Below are 24,900 nucleotides of genomic sequence, written 5' to 3'. Positions count from 1 at the left end.
TCTGTGTTTGTACCCCTCTCTTTGTCCAGTTCTTCGACAGGTTGAGACTGTTTGGGATGCCTGCTAAGCACCAGCCAGACTTTATCTACCTTAGGCATGTTCCTCTGCGGAAAGTCCACCTGTTTACCATCGTCCAGCTCAGCTGCCTGGTCCTCCTCTGGGTCATTAAAACCTCTCGTGCTGCCATCGTCTTTCCAATGATGGTACTTCCCTTCCAATATCTAGTTTACCTAATCAGTCCATTATTAACTGAATTTCTGTCAGCTGCTGTTTGGAATTACCAAAAAAACATTCTTCTTCTTTAAACTATGTTCTTTTACTTACTTACTCTTAAAAACAAGAAATTATTGCCGTTTTACTACATTTACTGTATTTATTCTAATGCTATATAGTGTTTTGTACAGCCAAACACATATGTACTGCAGAGATAAGTACTGTACAATACTAGCATTTGAAAAGCAAGTCTGATTCTAGTCCTTTCCACGTCATTAGACTATTTAGTATTGTTTAATCCACTTACATCATTTAAGCAAAAATTTAAATCTTTCAGTTTATGATTATTGATATTTTACAGCAGCTATAAGCAGTTGCTGTAGAAAATCAGGGGAAAGCCACAGTTGTTAGCATTATATTGCGCTCCTGGCTCTCAGCCGTCTGTGTTGTGTCTGCTGTGGGCAGGTCCTGGCTCTGGTGTTCATCCGCAAGCTGCTGGATTTTATTTTCACTAAGCGTGAGCTGAGCTGGCTGGATGACCTCATGCCAGAAAGCAAGAAGAAGAGGCTGGAGGATGCAGAAAAAGAGGTGAGCCACAATGATATACACTGAACTTTTGGAGGTCCTTCAGTTCAAAACTGTGGAGGTACCTTCAAGAAAGTGAAGCACACGGGTTTAGCAGAAAAGGGTTCCTTAAAGGTTCCTCAAAGCACTGCCACAGTTTCAAACTGAAAAAGCTACACAAGGTCCTCAAGGATCTAATACTGTGTACAACAAAGCAGGACTAGGATATAGTGATGTGTGGTGTTGCTATATTAGTCTTTTTCTTTCTTACTCTTTTAACTACTATGCACAGTCAGTATTAGCATTAATATTGGTTTTGTTTTTTAAGTGCTGTTGCTTTAGATATTAAGAGGACCTTTTTATTGTACTGTTGAAGTGAGTTGCTGGTTTGAAATCAACATGAAACTATTACAGCTTCTTAGTAAGTTAATGTGTGAAGTTTATTTATCAGGAAACTGAGGGATAGAAGATTAAAAGGTGGATGAAGTTCTCTCTGGCAAGACTGCAATAAAAGTCTTCCTCTCTTATTCTCTCCCATTCTCTCTCTCCCTTTCTGTCCCTCTCTCTTTCTCTCTCTCTCTTTCTTTTCTGCCAGGAGGAGCAAAGTATTCTGGCAGAGGAAGAAGGAGTAGTACAAGTGCCATTAGAGGCACAGTACAAGTGTGTGCCAATTTCACTGACAAATTAGACAAACATAGCTGCATATTATTTTTCTACTATACAGACATATTATTTTGGGACTGTTTGTGCAACGGCTGATTTAGACTTTTCTTTTTTTAAGGGATGATCCGTCCTCTGTGAATATTACTGATGAGATGTCTAAAGCCTCCTTTGGAAACACTTGGAGGGCTATGAATTCCGACATTTCAAAACATGATCCGACCACAAAAAGGTTTGTATTTGTCTCCTATTCAACGGCTAACTTTTACCTTAATGCTGTGTTGGATTTTGCGTAGATCTATATATATATATATATATATATATATGTGTGTGTGTATATATATATATATATATATATATATATATATATATATATATATATATATATATATATGTATATATATATATATATATATATATATATATAACAAAATGGTATTCAAATATAACTAAATAGCCCATCTCATTTACTATAATCAGTAAAACATGTCTTTTGGGACACTACTGCATTTTCAATTTATATGCTCCCCTTTCATACCTCCTAGCTGCTGAGTAATAAAGGTAAGTTGACTTTGGTTCACATATCTGAGGATTTCTTCTCTGCTCAGTTGTTTTTTCCTAACACCAAGTCTTTGCCTGGCATTGATGAAATCAGTCAGTCTTCTCACTTGCATCTTCTTAGAGTACTTGTGTGATCATGCATAATATTAGATATTTACCAATTTAAACCAAATGATTCCCATTATAAAATATAAATGGCATAGAAACACAATACAAGTACTATGCAAATATATAAAAGAAATTAGTACTTTCAGACCAACAGATTAGCAACTTGACATTATAGGAAACAATGCCAAAGTTGTTTACAAGGGGACAGCAGTAGCTGGCCTAGTAGTAGTTTAATGTCTTCGTAACTAGTTGAAGTCACCCTCAATGTCAGGCAAAGACGGACAGCATGCAGTTCTGCACCATACAACGCATCACTCATCAGATATCAGCTTCAATCTGCTGTGGGATGTCACTGTATGAACGTCTGTCTGCTTCACAGTTACGTTATGTGTCATACTGAATTGTTGACTGTTACTTCAACATTAACACATCAATAATAGACCTGTTTATCAAAGCTTTTAGTGTGTGCTGCTGTGGGTTCTTTTATCACAGTACATCCTTTGTATGTTGTTTAACAAGCTGGATTTTAATCTTGTGTCATTTCTGAACTAGACTGTATTTTAAAAAGCTATTTTGGAGCAATGGTAAAGACAAATCCTTTTTTACATCACAGAAAAAATGCATCAGTGTCGCAGATTCCTAATTACTTCTATTTAGATACTCTCCCATACTTAACACATTGACTTTTATTTAAATTCTGCTGCACTTTATCCAGTTGAACCAGACTAATTACACTTTTTGTAATGAAAGTAACAATAACAAAAGTTATCACAATATGATAAAACATTGTCTTATTGCCCACCTTTAGTTGCACGTCTTTTGAAAATAAATTGATATTAAATTCGTCACTGCCATTCCTATCACACTCTCACCCCTTGCTTGAGAAACCCTGCCATTGACCCTCATTTAGACACACAACTATTTCTCTATTTAGTAAAAAAAAAAAAATCATTGGTTCTGAGTGATACTGTTGGTATCTGTTAGTACTGAAGTCCCAAAGGTAGAAGCAGAGGAATATGCCACGTCTAAGCAATAGCAGTGAAATGTCTTTTTTAAATGTCAGCTACCAGCAGCTTCTTGCTGCCATTGTCTGACACCAATCAAGCTTTTTTGTAGTCCTTATTATACCACTTTTCTGTCGAACCAACCAGTGGAGATTATGTTCAGGTTTGTGGGGGTTAGAACACCCAAAAAAAGCTTTCTGCTGGATCGTCCATGGCTTAAGGTAGGACATGTCTCCAGAAGAGCTGGACAGTTAATGGGTTGTGTCAGTGTTTTCTGTATGTGTGTGTGCGGGGGGGTGTTGGGTGTGTGTTTGGGTGAAGTAAGCTGTTTCTCTGTCTGTTTCCACACAGCCTGTCCAGCAGCAGTGGGAGAAAGGAGCATCGGAGGAAAGATTCAGAGTAAAGCGCTGGGAGACAAGCCTCTGACCTGTATCTCCTTCACTGTGGTCTATATCACACACACACATACACTATATCATGTGCCACATGTTTCTGCTCCTTTTCGTCTTGTTCCGTGTGTCTCTGTCTTTGTTTGTTTAGTTCTCAGCAGAACCGCTGTAGAGTAGTCCATAGTCCATAATTTTACACTATGTATGTTTGGGAAAGAAAATGACTCCTCTGCATAGAGAGTGTCTCTGCATTTCTATTTACATTTTCTGTTTAATAATGTAAAATAAATACCAGCAGACGAAGGCCAGAGACAGCAGTTGCGCTTGTGTGAAAGTGTGTGTGTGTGTGTTGGAAAATCTAGAAACTATTTTAAAGACAACTTTTGATTTGAAATGGACTCATAAGTATTTTCTATGTTTTGTATTTTTGAGAAGCTACAGTATTCATGTTATTCTATAAAGCTAACCGCAAGCCTAAAAGCTGACACAATTATTAAGAGAAGTTTAGTCTTTATTGCTTTAAGGTCCAGAGGATTAATAGTAGATCCAATCACTGAATAGGACTATATTATGCATGCATTGTTTAGTATCATTATAAAATCTATATGTTTCAGCTCTCATTCTGTTTTCTTTTTTTTTTTTTTTTTTTTTGTTTGTTTGTTTTTGGAAAGCAAAATAAATGGAAATCTGTATTATTTTATATGGGTATTCCCTTAGCTCTTAGACATTGGAGTACAGGCTACATCCATTTAAATTGCATTGCATTCCATTCCATTTTTAAAGAAAGCTATTGTCATTTAAGAGAGATTTAAAATTATGTCAGCTGAGAATGCTGATCGTTAAAAAGCCTAAATATAATTTCTGTTGATCTGTTGAGTCTTATTTTGTTGGCTGTTTGTTGATGCTGTAACTATGCCAAAGTCCAAATCCCTGTTCCTGATAGCTAAGCAATGTGCATCGCTGAATAAACCATACCATGTCACAGTTCCTCGCCAGCAGTATATTACACACATCACACGGAAGCTTTAGCTTTCTTTCGCATCAGTCAGAAATTCTGAAGGGCATTTCATTACAGGCCGTATTCTCCATCTCAAGGGATTGCTCATACTTGAAAACCAGCAAACGTGGTGGTTGAATCAATGTTGAAATGATACCCATTTATGTGATCGCAACATCGATTCAATGGCGATTGTTCACTGGGAAGTGTCTGTTAAAGGGCATAAAACATCAGCCTTTGAGAAAAAATGCAATAGTATTCTAGAAGGGCAAAATAGATGATATAGATTAGAATTTATTTTTGGAAGGTTTATTATGTAGACTTTCTTTGTAAATAAAATTGCACCTTCTTGAGTTTTACACCTTCAGACTTTATGATTTTCCTAAAAAATGATAGTCCTTTATAAGGTCTCATGTTGACATGATTTGTCCTGTTTTGATCTTTAGGAGTCATGGAAGAAACGTCAACAGTTTCAGTCTTTGGACTGTATTACATTTCTTCTTCCAACAAATGTTTCTTTCATTAAAATGTATTACTTATGGTTTAAATGGCATTTTGAAATTCAATGTCCAAGCTCTTTTAACGTTACTGTTTCTGTTTAATGAAAGTGTGTCTAATAAATATCTATAATCTCTGGATTCCTAATGTGTATATTTATGCAGTAGTGCTTGCAAGCCTGGAGGTGGGTGGTTGGTACGTATACATTGGTTAGTCATCATGTATAACTTATAATAATAATAATAATTATTATTATTATTATTATTATAACTTAATAACTTAACGCATATGTCAAATGTACAGGGGTTCATTCTGGACACCATGAAGCAAAAGCAAATAAAAGAACACTGACACAATTTATACAAATGAACTAACTACACACAAGGACAGAGCCTGACCAGATCAAATCCGTCCATTATCTCAAGAGTTCAATCATTAGACTTAAGAATCCTCTGATTAGATCAATTGAGTTAAAGCCTGAATTAAGGTAAAAATCCCAACCTCTGATAAACTGTCATGTAAGTGAAATAAACCAATATGATATAACAAATATTATATTATGTATTTGAGTAGAACTCATGGCTGGTTTGCAAGATGTCCATTCTAGTCCATTCAACTACTGAATATTTTATACTTATGGTTTGAGAGTCAGCTTTCTTTCAGTGTTCTTCATTTGTGTCCTTACTTTTACATGGAAGGCATAGTAGAAGAACCATGGTGGTATTTGTAGATGGCCCATCACAGAGGAAAACTTTTACTATAGTTACAGCAGATCAATATTTCATTAGGTGGCAAGTTCAGTTTTAACCCTCGCAAGTTGTCCTTCTGGTGGTATTAGAATAATCTGCGTAGGAAGATCAGCTTTAATTCTACTGGTTCATCAAATACGTCCGCTTTCTAGTCTTGTCCTGCAAACATTCTCTCTCTTATTTTAAACGTTTATATTGTAAAAACATAGCACTAGCCTTTTCTCTGCGTTGTAGCCTCCTGTCTACCTTAAAATAACAGTTTTAAAATCACATTGATGCTCCACTGATCTGCAATTAAGAGAATGGTATCTCCATCATTGCTAATCCCAGCTCAGCGCAGGCAGAAACTACGCTGTGGAACTTTGGTAAAGCAGGCTGGATATGTCTGGTCATCTAGCCTTCTACTTTATTGGGTGAAAAGGCTAATGGTTAATAAAAAGAAAACAACAGCTAAACACTCATATCTAGCAGCGAGCTCTCAATACCTCCAGTATTAGACATAGCTTGCCCTTGTGTGTTTGTGGGAAGTAGAAGAAACCCCGGTGGACAGAGGGGTGCAGAACTTCATAGTGTAAGTGATCATCATTTTATGAAACCGTTCAAAAAGGTTCATATAAAATAAGTTCTGATCTTAATCTTTGTGTACAGCCTCCTGATCCCCACACAGGCAGTGTGTTTCTATATGGCATTTATTCTAAATAGAAAGAATGTGTGTCACTCAACATTGAGAGAGAAAAGCAAAAGGGAACAATCACAAATTACACATAAAGCTAATGATTCTCATAATAATAATAATAATAATAATAATGATTGTTATTATTGCTATTATGATCATTATTATGATCATTATCATTATTATTAATAGTAGTAGTATTTTGAATGTTATTTTTGTAACTTCTTTTCACCAGCTGTGTTTAACTGTAATCTGGATTTTTATATCTCCACATTGTCACTAGAGATCAATAAATTATCAATAGCATTACAAAAAGGCAAGTGAAGGGGTGCCTTGTTTTCTTTTTCTTTTTTTCTCAGCAGATGGTCTGAAGTGTCAGCTGACAGCTCTGAGAGAGACATGGTCCCCAAGGCCCCTATTTACTCTCTCTCTCTCTCTCTCTCTGCCACAGGGCATTCAGAGATATGCTGTCTGATCACTCAGCCTTCACATCTCTTACTCACTGACATCTTTGCTCACTGAGCTTCATAATTCTGCATTCTTAGCGTCATGTTACAAGTGGTGTAATGGACTGACATGACACGACCTGAGGTAGAGCTGTCACTCTGAGCCACTCTGGAGAAATATTCACATTGAGCACTAGTGCACACCGAACAGAGAACTGTAATCCATTGGAGATCATTTCTATACATTTGTTTGAATGGTATTAATTGCCTATCACTGAAATTAGTGGTTGGAATTTCTGTCCTGCTCTAAATGCAAGTTTAAAGTTTGTATGTCCAAATGTTTGTGGACAAATGCACACACAGTGGAACTGTGTTCTCTGGAATGATGGTGCTCCGTCCAATACTTTTGGGATGAGTTGGGGAGTTAGGGGATAAGGTGGGATGGGATAGGGGATCATTCAACATCATTACCTCGCTGAATGCAAAAATGACTTAAAGCAATGCTACAAATTCTAGTAAAAGCCTTTCTTAGCCTTTTTTCATGCAGATACTTTTATCCATATAGTGGATGTTTGATGCACTTTTGTAGCAACAAACAATGCCTTTTTGCAGCATTATTTGATAAATAATGCTTCTAGAAAAAATAGCTGTGCACTGATATTTCAGCTATCATGATTTCTTCATAAATGACTGCAGTTATGGAACTTTCAATGTTGTAAAAATGTAGTAAAAATTAAAGCTTTATTTTGGCATGTCCATAGTTCAGAAGCTAATAATTGTTCTATATGAATCAGATTATATAAATCATCCTGAGGTACAAATGAAATACTGAATAAAAGACGGACAGACAACACACGAAACCCAGTCCAGTGTCGAGTCACAGTGCTTCAGCAAGTGTTTATTTGCTCATTTTAAGGAAATGATGACACAGTTCTTTATAAAACATGATAGAATGGAATGAGATGTTTGAGCAGGACTAGCAAAGTGTCTCCCTTTCTCTCTCCCTTTTTCTCCTGGGTGAAAGGCATGGGTGAAGTGTTTTCTCTCTCTTGTTGAATGTAGCTTCTTAGTCTCTTCTCCCTCTCCCTGTTTTCAGCCAAGACACAAACTCTTTGGCTGCCTGGTCCTGCAGGTAGGAGCTCACGTCGCTGGTGTAGGTGCCATCTGCATGCCGTCTTGTTTGGGTGCTAAAGCAGCGGTATTAAAAGCATTAGTGTATAATGATGAAAATGTCATTCCAACACACTTCTTGAGAGCAAGAATCAAAAGCAACACAAACACATTCAATCTTGGAGGTCCGAAACTTCATCAGTCAGCTTCATTATTGTTATAAAATAAACAAAATATTGAACATCTGAATTTCCTACCCAGAGGAACGTTTAAGTTAAATGTTCAAGTAAAGCTCTCCTCTTATTTCTCCTAGACAACCATTAAGTCTGGTTTGAGACAAATGTGAGGAAGCAATTTTCCTTAGATTTTTCTAATTTTGATCAGAATTAGGTGGCTTAATCTCTGTTTGGTCAGACTGATCTTAGCTCAGTCTCAGCTGAATATGATTCATATAAGACAAATATAAGATCTCATCATTTCTTATAAAGCTCTCTTCTACATCTCTCAGCATCTTTCAGCAGTCTATCAGAGCAGAAAGAGACCTCATGCTTTACTCATTTGTGTCCAAAGCCTCCCGCAGTTAAGCGCTGTTTGTGATCTCCTCTTTTCTCCCAAAGGGGAGTTTTGGAGAAAGATTTCAAAAACTAGCGAAACAATATTGTAATCTGCTTTATTTCTCCTCAGACAAAGAGAACAACATATTTTTCCCTTTGGGTAGTTCCTACATCAAGTCCTACTCTAGAACTGCAGTTTAGAATGATCAATATTGTTGTACTGAATGGTATAATGTTCCAAAAATTGTTTATTTTCTCATTTGGAAATAAAAAAAAAGCCTGACTGTCCAGCACACAAACACAAAACAAACTGATCTCGAATTTATTTACAAAGTTTCTAGGATTGTCACAATAAAAGAAAAAGCCTATTTATGTAAATGCAATGTTTAGTAAGCATAAAGAGTATTAATTTATGACATACCCACTCCTCTTTGAGTTCATCAGCCATTGTACGAAGTCCTGGGCTCTTCTTGTCTCTAGATATTTGCTGTAATCATTTGAGAATGTTCCTTCTGAGTGCCTCTTCATGCTCACTGGATCATGGAATAACGTGTCCTCTAAAATCACACTGAAAGAAAGAACGTAAATGAAAAAAATACATAAATAAATAGAATTAATCAATGTTTTCTGAACCTGTTACAGGATATAGAGACTTGTTACTATCTTACCTGGAGTTTTCCTCTGTGTCTTGAGTGGGAATCTGCCAGCTGCTCTGCACTATGATGAGGAATATGAGTCCAGCCAAACAGTAAATGCCCTTCATTCTGTTATCTGCAAGAAAAAAAAATCTCTCTATATAAATATATCTGTCTATATATATTAAGCGCACATCTGTTCAGCATAGGCAAACAACAGATGTTAATACTGTTAATGATGTCCATACTTGAATGAATAGCTTTATTCAAAGACAGAGTAAGCTCAGTATGTCGAATGAACTCTAGAGCCTTGATGCAGAACTTACCTGTTGGCTGGCTGCTTTTTCAGAGGACGAATGCAAATGAAGTGAGAGAGCGTGCTGGTGTCCACTGACTTCTTATCTGGCTCCCAGGAGTGTGTTCCTGGTCCCTGTCTGCTACAGTGAGCCTTATATACAGAAATCCATCCATGGACAAGCAGCCCCGGGTGACTACGCACACACACATACGCATGCACGCATACACACTTACTCGTTATTCTCAATCCATTAGACAAGACTCCGTTTCAATGCACTGTACATATTTGCAGTGTGAATTTGTTAGATAGATGTTGCAATGTCCTGGAGAAGTTAAAAGCAGGGATTAGAGCCCAAACAGCAATGCCATCCTGTCAAATACAGTGATTCATTTCGGTTTCCAAGACAGTGGCTATTTTCCACTGAGGTCAGTGAAACTGAATGTCTGAAAGAGAGAGATATCTTTTTGTGGTTTGGTGGGCTTCAGTTGACAGTGACAGTGCATATCAGTCCTAAATTTAGGTCCATCTGTGGCCATCTTAGCCCATGAGTATTTGTTCAAACTGTGAATACTGAAGACTTGTAATATTTGTAAACCCATTACTGACAATGCCAAAATAATGGAAAAGTCTGGAACAGACATACATAAGTCTAGAGCAAAGGTGGAGGGGGGCATACCTCTGAATCATGTCTCTGAATTTTTGATTGTATGCAAGATAATTATACAGGGTTGCAGAATAATAAATAAATGCTGAAAAACAACCTTGTGTATACAGCCTTTTAAAGGTTTAAAGAACTGCTACATAATGTAATATATATATATATATATATATATATATATATATATATATGTATATGTATATATATATTGTAATATATATTATGTAACATATTATATATATAATGTAATATATAGGTTGTTTATTGAAATCTCAAAGCAATGCTCAAACACCTAATGTAAAGTAGAAACACTATGTTCATACATTTGTAGAATTGTCATGTCTGCATTCTAAAATACTCTCTCGTCATGTTGTTTTCAATTTTAAATACATTTCTTGGATTGAGGTCTTTTTTTGTTTTGGGCATTAATAAATGGACATAAATTAGATGTTAGTTGTGCTTATGACAGGTAGCCTATTCCTTATTATAAAGTAGACACCCTAAACCAGCCTATTCATACTCCGTAACGCCTTTCTTTTTTTTCCTCCTATCTTTCTTTTCCTTTCTTCCCCGTGTGATGAGCTGCCCCCTGCTGTCTGCTCACTGCTGATGCTAGTCCATTCGTGATAGGGTGCTGGTGCCTGTCTACCCTCTGGATCAGCCTTGTTCCGCTGTAAACACCCCCCAATATTGCAGTGCTCCTCCTACTCTCTCTGTTTTCCTTCCTTTCTGTTTTCTTTCTATCTCTTTCCCATGTATTAAGATGCCCTGTTCTGATGGTTCTGTCCAGTACAGCCAGACCTGGCTCTCCACTACCCTGCTGCCTGTTGCGATCCGGCATTTATAGCTGCATAGCTGTGTTTATGACTGTTTACCTGCATGGACTTTCACATTTCACTCATATTCTATTTGTATTTTCAGCTCATTAATGATCCATCTGTTGCTGGTCATCCTCTTACCTTTAACTGTTCTAAGATGTATTGTTTTTTTCAGTGAACGTCTTCTGTTCTTGTCTAAAATAACAGTGCTTCAGTTTGGTCATCTGGACTTCCAGTAAGAGTTGATGGTTTACTTGATCAAGTATAAAGTGCACTGCAAATTCACTGTTTTGTTTAAAAACATAAATTAAGATATTTGTTAGATGCTCAGCTATTAAGGTGAATATAACAGTCCACAATTAAACAGTAACAGAGCATCAAAACTGAAGTATCTTAGTCCTGACATAGTTCAGAGTTTAGAGACTCTTGAGACTTCTTTAGTAAATGATTGTTATTAATTTGGTAAATCTGAGCACATTGTGAGACTTTATTGAGATCTTGAGACTTATGCTAAAGGCTCATTTGTCTTTGCATCCAATCATATTTTTGTCTAAGAGAATTACAGAGATATTAATAAAACAGATGTTCTATATGCCTTTTTGATATATACCTTTACCTCTGGGTAGCAGTGTGTCTTCTGTGGGCAATACACACAGAAACCTCAGCCAGAACCACTTTGTCATGTTTGATTTTATTTGTATCATTTATTTGCATATTTGCATTCGAACACTATATGACACCTGTGGTAGTTTGCACTTTTTGTCAGAGTAGCTCAATCAGTAATTCACAAAGTAGATGCAGGTACTGAAGACCTAAGACTACACATTAAATTCAGTGCAAGAAACACCCTGAAATATCACAAATAATGTCACATAAACTGTATAGCTTATAGTATTTTTATACATAATAAAAAACAACCATGCAGACATTGAACAGTTTGCTTTGATCAAGACACATATAGAGGATACGGAGTTACAGCCCAAAACAAAAGATCCTGAAACAAAACATTAAAAAAAAATACTCAACAACTACAGGGACTTCCAAGTCTCTGTGTGTTCATTATTTCAACATTCAGTATTTCAACATAAGTTATATACATGTTTGTTACACAGTTGAAGACCATTACAAACGTCTTTAAACTATGTGTGGTGATCTATTTCTTCTCAAAAAAGCACTTCTGGAGAAAGTGACTCAGGTGTGTGTAGAGATGGTGACGAGCCTTGCCAGACAGACCGTGGTCTTTATCTGTGTACCACTGCATAGAGGAATGACAGAAACACAGACTTGAGTCTACACACGGCACCAATTGATGTTTTTCATAAAGAGAGTTTTGTTACATTGACTCTTCAACCATCAAGTTTTCTTTTCTAACACTCACCATCGCCTCAAAGTCTACCTGCTGCTCCACCAGTGCTTTAGAGATCTGAGCAGCTTGCTGGAAATGGACATTATCTAGAATAAAAAAAAAGATAAGAAAGAAACAATATTATTCAACTTTAAAACTACACATGAGATCTTCCACACTTTGTCACTCTCGTAACTACATTGCTGCCATAAGTAACATCAGTTTCATTGGCCCCAAAATCGAACCCTGTGGGACTCAACAGATGCTAAGCCAAATAGTTACCAAATAATCCACAATAGTTTCTGCATAAGGATTAATAGCTGAATAAGGAACCTAGGGTTCAATGATTTAAAACAGGACACAACCATCATGAGATAAAGTTTGAGTTTACAGACAGACTAAATGGAAAATGTTTATTATACATTTTATTTGAATACCCTTAAAAAAAGCACTATTAAAATACAAAAAAAATATTGATAGCAGTAGTCCCTCAGTGCTTTAAATGATTTAATACATTACCATTGTTAATGTTATGAAAATTGTTCATTTGAGCAAACAGGGAGTCATACCATCTGCAGTGCCGTGCACTAAAAGGTACTGCACTGATTTGAAATTCTTTGCTCTGCCTGTTACAGTTGAATTCTGCAAAAAGAAAAAAGGGAAAAATAATAAATGGGAAACATGATCCTTATACTGAATGTATAGACCTGTGACATCCACATGCTGTAAGCCATATTTCATTTTTCACAGTGGAGGGTTTGCTGCGGAATGTACAGGTTCTTACTTTATAGCTGTCAGAATTTTCCTCAGGGCGGTGCATGTACCTCTCTGTGTACACAGCATCTGAAACAGAACATCTTTCAGGCTTTTGCCAAACCATCTTTTAAGTGGCTGAGATTATACCTTATAGATTTTATAATGATTTGATACATGAAAAATAGAAATAGAATTTTTATTTTTATCTAAATATAATATAAGATAAAATATAAAAATACAGTTTCAAATCTAAATCTTAATTTTTGATTGCTTTGAAAACAATTTGCTCTTAAACTAATTTAAAAAATATGACATACCATAAAATTCCCACTTGGAAACAGGAGCCACAGCAATCCCGCATTTAAGAAGGCCGCTTCCTGATCCCAGAGCCATGGAAGTCACATAGCCACCATATGACTGCAGTGAGACAAGGTTCATTAAATGATACTTACTATGGAATTAAATGAGAAACAGTCATAATAGATGGGCTAGAATATATCTGTTATATACTGTATATGAAAATATATGGAAAAACTTGCCCATCCCCACATTCCAATCCTGTCTTTGTCTATGAAGCCCATATCGATGAATTTCCTACAGAGAACATAGAAGAAAAAAAAAAACTTGAACTAAGTTACAGACATTCAGAGTGAGTAAAATATGCAAATTCTAATCTATTGATATCATTAAAGGACTACAGCATTTCAGAACATATTATCTGTATAATTTCATCTACAGTTCCCCTCAGTTAACTCTACTTTTTCTATATCAGCGCCACTCAAGCACAATTTGACACACAGAAAGAGAGACAGGCAGACACATCCTTGAAATCCGCATTACTCTTTCTGCATCTGTCACATCCAACTTTTATCCACTGATGAATCTTAAAAAAGTGTGTGTTACGTAAGATGTGCTCTTCTGCCTCAGCACCTGCTGTGTCCTGCTCTGCTGCAGTCACACACAGGTTTAGCTTTTAGCGTGTACACATCGCTTCCCTCCAGCTCACCTCACTGCTAAGATCTGATCTTCCACCTCATACGTGCCCAGCCTCTCGTAGATGGCGTGCATTATTCCGTCACCTTGGTAACCGCTTCCCCGTCCATCGAAGCTGGCGATGATGATGTTCTCAGTGCTGCATAGGTAAGTGGCCCATTCCAGCTTGAACTTATAGTCCACATACTGACTCGCTGGCCCTGCATACCTTTAAAACAGGACACAGCAGTCATAAGGCTGAACTAATGTATATGTCAAGGATGTGGAGATTTTTCCACACTACTAAAGTCCACTAGTCAAGTCAAGGTGATGGCATATAAATATGACAAGAGGCTAAGCAGACTAAACAGTGTCAATGAAGAACTTACACTTGGATCAGGAGAGGATATTTTTTGGACGCATCAAAATTGGGAGGGAACATCATCTGGTACCAGAAATCTGTTTTTTTTTTATAGTAAATAATAAATAGAAAAATTAATCATGTTATTTTTGTAAAAGATTGTATTATCATCAAACATTTTTCATGAACCAAATGTGTTTCTCTTACCGAACCCTTGCATCTTTAACGTGGCCCGTTTTATGGTTGGCATTTGGAGCTCTGTTGTTAGAATTTGTTCCAGTTTCTTGTTGTCTTCAAGCACCTGAATTTCTAATCAAAATCTGATAGTGAGTGATGTGGTCCCCAAATATAATCATATTTCATATCATCTGTTTTTCTTAATTAAACTTAATTTATGCAACAAACCTTTACGTGTCCCTCTGTTATCCATAAGAGTGAAGAGAGGAAGTCCTGGTCCTACAGGTAAAAACATGAAGGAATAGAAGTGTAAGTTTCTTACATTTTAAGTGTAAATTCCTCAGATAACCTGAGAAACTGTGATGGTGGGGTTGTCAGTACTGTGGTACACATTTTTATACGTTAAGCAGCAGCAGGTGTGAGAGCAGGACGAGCGGTGTGCTAACCATAGCAGTCCATGCGGAAGTAGGAGGCGTTTCGGCTGAAGTATGCTGAATTGAACTGACACCTGTCCTGGTAGAGTGAGCAGGTGACGCATTCAGGGGCAGAGTGACCACTGCTGCCGAAGGATATCCTAATATGACAACAAAGCATAGCATTAACAGATAAATGTCACATATATCACCAAGAAAACGAAAGCATGCTTTTTATATGTATTACTATAATGACTATATATAATATAATTACTTTATAACTATAACTTCTGGTATTTTATTGAATCAAGCTGAGGAATTATGTGCAGATTCAGCACATTCAGCCATTGCATTTGTATTTGTAAGTTTATTGTGATTTGATATTCATATTTGTATGAATATAATTCAGTATTTAAATATAGACCTAGCTAACGTATACCTAATTAAATAAAAGTAATTATTTAATTTAACCCATTTGTGAAAACCTTTAATTGCACACATTATGGACTACACTTTCTCTGGAGTGTTAGAGAATCACTGAATACCTTTGGGAGGAGAGACCCTTGTGATACAAAATCTTTACAGTTTATTTTAGACTGAGCCAGTTCTGATGCTTCAGTACAGCTAAAATCAGCACCTGACCTCACTAATTCTAATGGGGCTGAATGCAAATGTTCCCTAATCTAGTGGAACGCCTTTCCAGAAAAAAAAGAGTTATTGCAAAAACTCCCTATCCATACTTATCCTTGCTAATGTAGCTTGTAGCTGTATGAATACTAACACGTTTGGACTGTACTGCTGTACTGCTCAGTTCACAGGTTCCAAATCAGTACTGCAGTCTCTCTAATCTACTTTCTTCACAGGCCGTCTACTCAAACTCCTAAACACTTCTTCATTTTTCTCCTTTCTTTTCTCTTCCCCATATGCTGAGCTGCCCCCTGCTGTTAGCTTGCTGCTGATGCGAGTCAATTTGTGGTCAGCTGCCCTTGTCTACCTATTGGATCCTGTCCTGCTATATCACCGCCCCCATTCCCACCCCCGCCATAAAGTTTTACTGCACGTCATCTAACCCCTTGTGTTTTTCCCTTCTTTCTGTTTTCTTTCTGTCTCTTCACATGTATTGAGATGCCCAGTTCCAACTGTTCCATCCCAGTACTGCCTGACATGGCTCTCCAATACCCTACTGCCTGCTGTTCTGCCCCAAGCCTTGCATTGGTTCATCCACACCTCACTGCATGACTATGCTTCTGACTGTTTATCTGCATGGACTTTATCATCTCACTCACATTTTCATCTTGTATGGCTTGACTTCACATTTGCTATTTTTTTTAAATATGTTTTGTTTTATTGTTGTTTTTATTCCTGTTTTGCTTATTATTGTTATTATCTGGTGTCAACCAGAAGAGGATGGGATCCCCTTGTGAGTCTTGGTTCCTCTCAAGGTTTTATTCCTCTCAACCCAGGGGAGTTTTTTATTGCCACTGCTGCCACTAACTTGCCCAAATAAGGCTTGGACCCAAATATCTGAAAGCTGCTTTGCGACATTTGTTGTGAAAAGATCTATATTAATACATTTGAATTGAATTGAATACTCTTGACTTCAGATAAAAATGTGGATAAGCAGGCATCTGCAAACTATTGAGATAATAACACTGTGACTGCATACATACATTGAATTTCACATCTAAATGAATGATGCAGTTTTATAATACAGCAGTTCTTCAAAGCAGTTTAAATGAAGAACGTATTTCTTTGGTTAATGTTGCAGCGGCGTGTAGTGCATGGAGCCGGCAAGTGGGTACTTACTTGTAAAGGTTTCTCTGCCCTGGTTTCCCCATATACTCATTACTCACATAGTAGCTATGGTGAAACAAGTGAAGATGTACATAAATGGCAGTGAGACTGGGACAAGAAGTTTGGTCTAAAATCCAGTTAACTTCTGCAGTTTCATTGCACTTACATTGCATCTTTAGTTAACTTTGAAATGTAGACTACCTCCCATTTGCCTGAAGTAATCGGTACAGCTTTCCCCTGCAGAAGATACACACAAGCATTTCAGAAAGTTGTTATCAAGAACTTTCTCTTGCCCTGTGCTTTAGAAGTACACTCAGAGGTACAGTCCCAGTTCTTAATTGGACACAACGACCTCTGGCTTCTTGTGATGTAAAGAGTTACATAAAGCTCTGGGTGATAACACTCCTTAATGAGAATACAAGTTTGCAATTTAGACTATATGGTTATTGCCTTTTCTCTTTAGAAAAGTTTATTGGTACAGTATATGTCTTGGTACATAAAGTATCTTATTTAACAAGATAAGTAACTTTCCTGAACAGATATAATAACATTATATCCAAATTGGAGTTGCACTTTTACAAGTGTAACTGCTTACAGTTAGTCCAGACTAGTCCAGTCCAAACTTAGTAGCAGGAAAATAGTAGATTCATATTATTGCACTGATTCATAGTGAAAGTTAATGCATATCCAGCAACTTACACCCTTCACATAGTGGAGATGTTTGTAGCCCTTTGTGTCGCTCATCACCTTGTAGAAACTACTGTTGTCCGCAGAAAAGTAAGGAGGCAAAGGGCTGTACTGAGAAACAGATGAGACAAGGAGACAATGACTTCAGTGCCATTGGTCAGCCAGAATTTAGATGGACTCGTAATGTTGAATAGTAGTGCTGAACTTACTCGACCAACCCAACCTGTTTTGCTCTTTTGTTCAAATTTCATGCTTTCCTTCCAGTTGGTTCCATCATAGTCATAGATTTGAAGAAGAACTTGGTCCTGTCTTCGTGTCAGCCACTGTACAGCAATGCGCTCATCAGTCACCCACGTCACTGAGCTCAGGTAGTGGTCACTGAGGAACATAAACTGGGATTAACAGTGAGCTAAAATCCATGAATCAGTTGAGCTCACATCAATGTGTGGTTGTTTAATTATATGTTTAACATGTTGACAAAGACAAAATTACCATTGCTGTCAATGCTACATTTGAAATTAGCATTTATTCTGACAAAGGGAATATGAATAAACTGTTCCATACCCTGCCCCAATGCTTTTTGGCACCAGCACTTCTAAATGGACCGACGACTTTGCAACGTCAACTACGAACAGCCTAGCTTTTGGAATACTGGAACCAGCCTTGTAAAAAGAAACACTGAAAATAAAATGTGGCACGTAAAAAGTAAAAGCACCTCAGATGTCTAATGTCAATTCAAGAAACTCTGAAGTCTCTTCAGAAGTGAAGGCGCATTTGGTATTTTCATACCTTGGGGTAGGGCACTACCATGGTGCTGGGGTACTGTCCATTTCCATACATGGAGTACTCAATGGCATGCACATTTGTGTCATTAATTTGCACATAAGCCAGGTGCTTTGCTGTGGGAGACCACCACATCCCCTCATTCGACACAAACACCTCCTCTAGGGAGAACAGAAACAGTTAATAGAAAAGTTACAAAAAGCAAGTATAAATTAATGAATTAACAAAAAGATCTTTTGAAGAACAAATGGACAGATAGATGACCTTCATATGACCAGTCTGGAACTCCATTGAGAATCTGATTGACCTTTCCATCCTGTGTGATCTGTATGGGCTCGGCAGTGGCATTCATTTTGAGGTAAATGTTGTAGTCCCACACATAAGCCTGTGGAGGAGGGTGAATGACCACAGTATTTCCAACATTAACAATCAGTATTAAACTGAATGCCAGCTGTGCATAAGAACAGGAAATTCCTTCTCACCAGCATGTTTCCCACAGGCGCCCACACTAATAACTGGGTGATTTGAGGGATGTGAACAGGTGTGATGAAATCCCTGGAAAACAGACACAATTGAGCTGAAGCACAGGGACAACACAGACTATGTCTATGAATGGACTAATAGACACATTCAGTATCTATGAATCTAAATACATTTATCTTGACAATCTTTGTCCTTTGCTGACAAACACAGTAAAATACAGCACAAGGTAACAACAGTTTGGTTTCCCAATTTGATATGTTAAATTTCACCAAGTATTGGATGACAGCTAAAGATAACACTATGCTGACACAATGTGACAAGATGAACTTCATGCGAGTCACTCCCACAAACTAACCAAAAAAAAACCCCCACTGATTTTACTATGACACATTATTTAAATGTATTGCCATTCATATATTTCAATTGAATTTATTTTAAGTGTTTTCCTGCCCAGGGTCCAGTTTCCTAGAAGCATTTTAGTGTTAAGACAATCTTAATATCATTTATCTTCATGGTAAAATGATTTTGGGAACCCAATTAATGTTAGCTGATACCTAAACCTGTCACAGCGCTATGTGCTAACTGCTCTGTGGGTACTATAGATCTATAGTGGGGTTCTACTTACTTAGTCCTCATATCATACATGGAGTATGAAGCAGTGAAAGAGTGTCTCCATTGCTGTAAAGATAACATCATTCTGATATTACAGTCAGTATTAATAATGTCTTTATCATAGTAAACATAAAGGATTTACATGATTTAAACCCCTGAATTTGAACTTGTGGTGGTTACCTTTGAGTAGTTGCTCTCAAAACAGATGAATTTCCTATCAGCAGATACTAAGTAATCTGTGGCATCCACTTGGGTCTGTGAAGCAAATTACACACTCCATTAAAATATTACAGTCAACACACAGGGTGAAAGTAAAGACTACACAATGCACTGGTTGATACTGTGAATCATCTTACAAATGTTGAGTTGCTCAAGTATATTGAGCTTGTCATTCGCTCCACGTCATGCAGATACACGTTGCCATCTTTGCTCTTATGGAGGTATTCATTGTCTGTAAAAGAATGACATAAATAAATACTGGACAAAAAGAGCTAATCAGTGTGCCTGTCAGGACTCTTAAAAATAAAGGTGCTACAAATGGTTCTTTGAGTGATGCCATAGAAGAACCACTTTTGGTTCCATAAAGAACCATGTTTGTCATAGAGATGTGCAAATGTGAAGAACCTTTAAAAGATCCAAGGATGCAAAGGTTCTTTATCTATTTAAAGGTCAGATCTTCATTACAAACATGGTTCTTTATGGGAACGAAAGTGGTTCTTCTATTGAATTGTTCAAAGAACCATTTGTAGCACCTTTATTAATTTTTTTAGATTATAGGAGATATAGCATCCAGATTAAAAAACAATGCTACTGAATGCCACTTGACTGTCAATCTTTATCATTTGCGTTTTTATTTATTTATTTATTTATCTGACACCAAACCAGTCTGTGTACTATACGCAGAGCATGTGTGCATCTCACCTGAAATCCACCGCAAATTATATGTTTGATACCTAATGGTATCATTGTAAAAGTCATCGAATGTGTAAGTCCGCTTTGAACCAGAGTCACCCCCTGAAACAGGAAACATTAAGCAGTTCATTAGCAGTGGGTCAACACAAGGTGGCGCCACTTCAAAAGTTCAATGGTTGATGTTTATTGGAGTGACTGTACCTTCACTAAAGTAAATTTAAGTCTTCCTAATTTTTTTTTGTAGTGTACATAAAAAAAAAACACTAAAAACTACGCCCTCTGATTTAGACAGCAAAATAGACACACATTATAGTAGTAGTAGTAGTACACAGTCAATAATAGTGTAGTTGATAGTTATAAGGAAATATGTTCTGTGGAATTAACTGCAAAATCACAACAACATACAAGCAAACAAACAACACATTTTAAAGGCAATAAAATTATATTTATTTCATTAAAGCTATGGTACGTTTTGCAGAGGATCTGTAAGGCTATATATACAACAGGTTTATGTCACTGAAAAAACAACTCCCGTTACTTTTTAGCTTCACAGGTGCCAAGCAAAATGAGCCTAACATATCTTAACATTAATTAACTACATATAAAATAAGTAAAAAAAGAAAAGAAAAATAAACCCACACACATAAAAAATGAACCAATGCATGAGAATAATTTCTAATAAAAAGGTGTTTTGAATTTACATGATTAAAATATTTCAAATGTTTGAACATTTCAAGTTCTTGACAAAGGTGTAAACTGAACTATAGAAACAGTATTTTTTTAATATTTTTATTTATTCATATTAACAGTGTAAAACTTATTTGACGTTTTAACATTAAAAAAGTAAATTATTAAATGGCCTAAATATCTGGATTTAATAAGTGAACCGAATGTAACGGGTTTAGATTTAATAAACTCAAAACTATTTGTTACAGTGACAATTTTTATAAATCTACTATAAACAAAATAATTCAAGTTAATATTACAATGTGACTTTAAGCAAAAAATCCACGGAAATTATCACCCATGCAGAAAACACACACACACACACACACACACACACAGATCTCAATGATGTCCTTAAACGCTTCCACAACTTACTGTGTACATAAATGGCTGTTGGAACAGCGATGAGCGTGATGACGACAGCAGCTCCGATCGTAGCTATACACACCTTACTGCAGCCCTGCAGGTACACACATCCACACCCACACACACAAGTCTTAGGAGAGATGCAGTAGGCTACACTTCTAGAGAAGGATGAAGCCGCAGAGGGAACTGTAATAGTACACTGCTGGTGCTCCGGACAGGGAAGTGAACTGACCCAAAACGTCTTTAAGCCAAGACTGAAGTACTTTAACACAGTTAACACTTCTGCACATGCACAGAGAGACAACACGAGAAACTTTCTAACTTTCTAAACTGACCATAATCGCGTAAAAGCGTCCCAGCTGAGTCCGGTCTTGAGGAGTTGCGCGCTCGCTGAAGTTGGAGACTTCTTGCTCTCTGTGCTCTCAGATCATTTGCTCAGCGTGGCTCAGCTCTGAGTCCTGCAGCACACAGCGCTTTTCCAGCTGCTCTTCCAGCGCTCAATCATTGGAGTGGAGGGATGCGGCAGTGCTGAGGCTCCATGCAGTTTGCTCCTCACAGACACAGATCTCAGAAGGCAGCGGAGTCCGAGCTCATTCAGCATGTGACCGCATTGCTCAGCACCCCGCGGTCAGCACTGCAGCACGAGCCTCGTTTAGCACACACTCGTACTACGCGCGCGCACACACGGTGACTAATAACCACAAGGAAAATCGCCTTCAGTTATAGGAAGTTGTGAAGAGTAGTTCTGCGCAAGCTGAAAGTTCAAAGCTTACATTTGTTGTTTAAACCATAGATTTAAGTGAAGTTTGAAAAAATGTTATGATAAATCATGTAAAACAAATAACAATAATAATATAAATTAAAAATGAGTTTGAACTGATTTTTTTGATGACTTGTGGGTGTGCACACATGACAACTGCAATGCATAATTCAAATTTCAATTTATGTCTCAATTTCTATTTATATTAATAAGAAGCTAATCATTACACAATCTTCTCTTGTAGATTTGGAGATCAATCTAGGGGCGGGGTTTAGTGAAAGGCGTGTTATGATTGGTTTGCTTAATTTTGAAAGCACGGTTTTTACAGTGATGAGTTACTGTAACAGAAGCACTGTGCAAAGGTTTTGAAAATGTAAGAGCGGTTTATCTGGACAGTAAAGGTGTAAAATCTGTTCATCATTTGCACAGTCATGATAAAATACATTTAAACAAATACAACGCTTTTGTTACAACTTTCTTTCTGAAGGCCTCAGAGAGCTCTTTTCATCTGACCATGGTTCAACAGCTTTACAATCAAGAGCAAACCAAGCTAAATGTCTGAGGTTTAAATAAGACAGGCTCAACCTCCAAGTCCCCTCTATCAGCGTCGATACCTCCTGGTATTTATAATATGTTTGTATTATTCCCCTTATCTTCCCCTAGTTCTCTAGTTTGAATAGCTTTTAACAGTCAGTGTTTGTGACTAGTGTGTTTATCATGTTACATGTTATACATGTGTGCACTCAAACCCACATTTTAATAAAAATAAATACTCAAATAAGCCAAAAAGCCATATATTGTATATTAATGTGTCTGTGGTTTTGTGAATTTTAGCTTGATCATTGTCAAAACACTCTTAATGGAAACCCAGTATTTACAACCAATAACCCAGTCAGTGTTTTATTAAAGCAAATCAGGTGAACTGCTGATGGAATTGGATTGATGGAAAACAAATCTACACAATGCCTGGAGTGCACAGAGAAATAAGTAACAGTAAGTAACCCGACCTGTGTCCTTCAATTGTATTGGGGTAAGTTCATGTTCCACAGTATGCCTGTATTGGTTCTTTATATTGTGGAAATATAATTTCTACTGTGATAATTTAGCATATACAGTGGGGGCAAAAAGTGTTTAGTCAGCCACTGATTGTGCAATTTCTCCTACTTAGAAAGATGAGAGAGATCGGAGAGACAAAATGAGAAACAAAAATCCAGGAAATCACATTGTAGAATTTTTTTAAGAATTTATTTGTACATTATAGTGGAAAATAAGTATTTGGTCAATAACAAAAGTTCAACTCAATACTTTGCAACATAACCTTTGTTGGCAATGACCGAGGTCAAACGTTTCCTATAAGTCTTCACCAGGTTTGCACACACTGTAGCTGGTATTTTGGCCCATTCCTCCATGCAGATTTTCTCTAGAGCAGTGATGTTTTGGGGCTGTCATTGGGCAACACAAACTTTCAACTCCCTCCACAAAATTTTCTATGGGGTTGAGGTCTGGAGACTGGCTAGGCCACTCCTTTGTTGCCCGAGCAGTGTATTTGGGATCATTGTCATGCTGGAAGACCCAGCCATGTTCCATCTTCAATGCTCTCACTGATGGAAGGAGGTTTTGGCTTAAAATCTCACGATACATGGCCCCGTTCATTCTTCCCTTAACACAGATCGGTCGTCTTGTCCCCCAGAAAAACAGCCCCAAAGCATGATGTTTCCACCCCCATGCTTCACAGTAGGTAGGGTGTTCTTGGGATGCAACTCAGCATTCTTCTTCCTCCAAACATGACAAGTTTTTTAACCAAACAGTTCTATTTTGTTTTCATCTGACCACATGATATTCTCCCAGTCCTTATCTGGATCATCCATATGCTCTCTAGCAAACTTCAGACTGGATTGGACATGTACTGGCTTAAGCAGGGGGACATGTCTGGCACTGCAGGATTTGAGTCCCTCACGCCGTAGTGTGTTACTGATGGTAGCCTTTGTTACTTTGGTCCCAGCTCTCTGCAGGTCATTCATCAGGTCCCTCTGTGTAGTTCTGGGATTTTTGTTCACCGTTCTCATGATCATTTTGACCCCACGGGATGAGATCTTGCATGGGGTCCCAGATCAAGGGAGATTATCAATGGTCTTGTAGGTCTTCCATTTTCTTACAGTTGCTCCCACAGTTGATTTATTCACACCAACCTGCTTGCCTATTGTAGAATTACAGCCTGGTGCAGGTCTACAATTTTCTTCCTGGTGTCCTTCGACAGCTCTTTGGTCTTGGCCATGGTTAAGTTTGGAGTCTGACTGTTTGAGGCTGTGGACAGGTGTATTTTATATAGATAACAAAGTCAAACAGGTGCCATTAATACAGGTAACGAATTGCGGACAGAAGAGCTTCTTAAAGAAGAAGTTACAGGTCTGTGAGAGCCAGAAATCTTGCCTGTTTGTGGGTGACCAAATACTTATTTTCCACCATAATTTACAAACAAAATCTTTAAAATTCTACAATGTGATTTCTCATTTGTCTCTAATAGTTGAAGTGTATCTATGATTAAAATTACAGACCTCTCTCATCTTTCTAAGTAGGAGAACTTGCACAACCAGTGGCTGACTAAATAGTTTTTGACCCCACTGTAATTTAACTAATTAACAAAAAATTTTTTTAATACAATCATTTACTTTACACCTGTATTTAAGCATAGAAATCTACTCTACTACCACAGTAATATCAACACTATGGAAGTAAATTTGTCCCCTGATAGTTAACGAATAATGACTGATAAATGTAACTGGTCCATTAACTAATAAATGCATGATTAATAAATCTG

At 37.2% G+C, this 24,900-nt stretch overlaps 3 protein-coding genes across 5 annotated transcripts in view; 1 reads left to right on the top strand and 2 right to left on the bottom strand.

The window, feature by feature from the left end:
• The window catches only part of slc4a10b (solute carrier family 4 member 10b), a 57,824-nt gene extending 52,690 nt beyond the window's left edge, over positions 1-5,134 (top strand). For both annotated transcript variants that reach the window (XM_072685729.1, XM_072685728.1), the window contains 6 exons: positions 30-203; positions 679-801; positions 1,373-1,437; positions 1,559-1,669; positions 1,983-1,998; positions 3,462-5,134. In XM_072685729.1, coding sequence (XP_072541830.1) covers positions 30-203; positions 679-801; positions 1,373-1,437; positions 1,559-1,669; positions 1,983-1,989 — 480 coding nt within the window. In that variant the 3' untranslated portion in view covers positions 1,990-1,998; positions 3,462-5,134. The remainder of the gene's footprint in view (positions 1-29; positions 204-678; positions 802-1,372; positions 1,438-1,558; positions 1,670-1,982; positions 1,999-3,461) is intronic.
• A 2,697-nt stretch (positions 5,135-7,831) lies between these two features.
• Positions 7,832-9,289, bottom strand: gcgb (glucagon b). The gene is made up of 3 exons (XM_072685093.1): positions 9,195-9,289; positions 8,948-9,094; positions 7,832-8,049 (listed from the first exon to the last, which is right to left on the bottom strand). The coding sequence occupies exons 1-3, from the start codon at positions 9,287-9,289 to the stop codon at positions 7,929-7,931; spliced, it is 363 nt and encodes a 120-aa protein (XP_072541194.1). The 3' UTR covers positions 7,832-7,928.
• A 2,326-nt stretch (positions 9,290-11,615) lies between these two features.
• On the bottom strand, positions 11,616-21,961 carry fap (fibroblast activation protein, alpha). 2 transcript variants are annotated; one of them, XM_072685091.1, is made up of 25 exons: positions 21,658-21,961; positions 21,332-21,416; positions 20,240-20,332; positions 19,675-19,769; positions 19,499-19,573; positions 19,332-19,384; positions 18,706-18,778; positions 18,488-18,608; positions 18,230-18,384; positions 18,005-18,102; positions 17,650-17,818; positions 17,453-17,551; positions 16,920-16,990; positions 16,766-16,819; positions 14,993-15,120; positions 14,775-14,825; positions 14,577-14,678; positions 14,398-14,467; positions 14,043-14,237; positions 13,576-13,630; positions 13,354-13,453; positions 13,065-13,123; positions 12,850-12,922; positions 12,314-12,387; positions 11,616-12,190 (listed from the first exon to the last, which is right to left on the bottom strand). In XM_072685091.1, exons 1-25 carry the CDS (start codon positions 21,658-21,660, stop codon positions 12,089-12,091), a joined length of 2,253 nt encoding a protein of 750 aa, XP_072541192.1. In that variant the 5' UTR covers positions 21,661-21,961; the 3' UTR covers positions 11,616-12,088. The 2 variants fall into 2 exon arrangements, with proteins under 2 accessions (XP_072541192.1, XP_072541193.1); XM_072685092.1 differs by lacking the exon at positions 21,332-21,416 and having other exon boundaries at positions 21,658-21,957.
• Between the last annotated feature and the right edge of the window lie 2,939 nt (positions 21,962-24,900).

The sequence above is a fragment of the Salminus brasiliensis genome, chromosome 8 (genome assembly GCF_030463535.1).
Source record: "Salminus brasiliensis chromosome 8, fSalBra1.hap2, whole genome shotgun sequence".
Classification (NCBI taxonomy): Eukaryota; Metazoa; Chordata; class Actinopteri; order Characiformes; family Bryconidae; genus Salminus; species Salminus brasiliensis.
This window is presented reverse-complemented; position numbering and strand designations above follow the sequence as displayed.

Coding starts and splice junctions, on each gene's coding strand:
- gcgb (XM_072685093.1), bottom strand. CDS start 9,289: ATGAAGGGCATTTACTGTTTGGCTGGACTCATATTCCTCATCATAGTG. Junction 9,095..9,194: donor GACACAGAGGAAAACTCCAG/GTAAGATAGTAA, acceptor TCTTTCTTTCAG/TGTGATTTTAGAGGACACGT. Junction 8,050..8,947: donor ATGAACTCAAAGAGGAGTGG/GTATGTCATAAA, acceptor CCGCTGCTTTAG/CACCCAAACAAGACGGCATG.
- fap (XM_072685091.1), bottom strand. Junction 18,609..18,705: donor CGCCTGTGGGAAACATGCTG/GTGAGAAGGAAT, acceptor CCTCCTCCACAG/GCTTATGTGTGGGACTACAA. Junction 16,991..17,452: donor ATCTCCACTATGTGAAGGGT/GTAAGTTGCTGG, acceptor TATCTTCTGCAG/GGGAAAGCTGTACCGATTAC.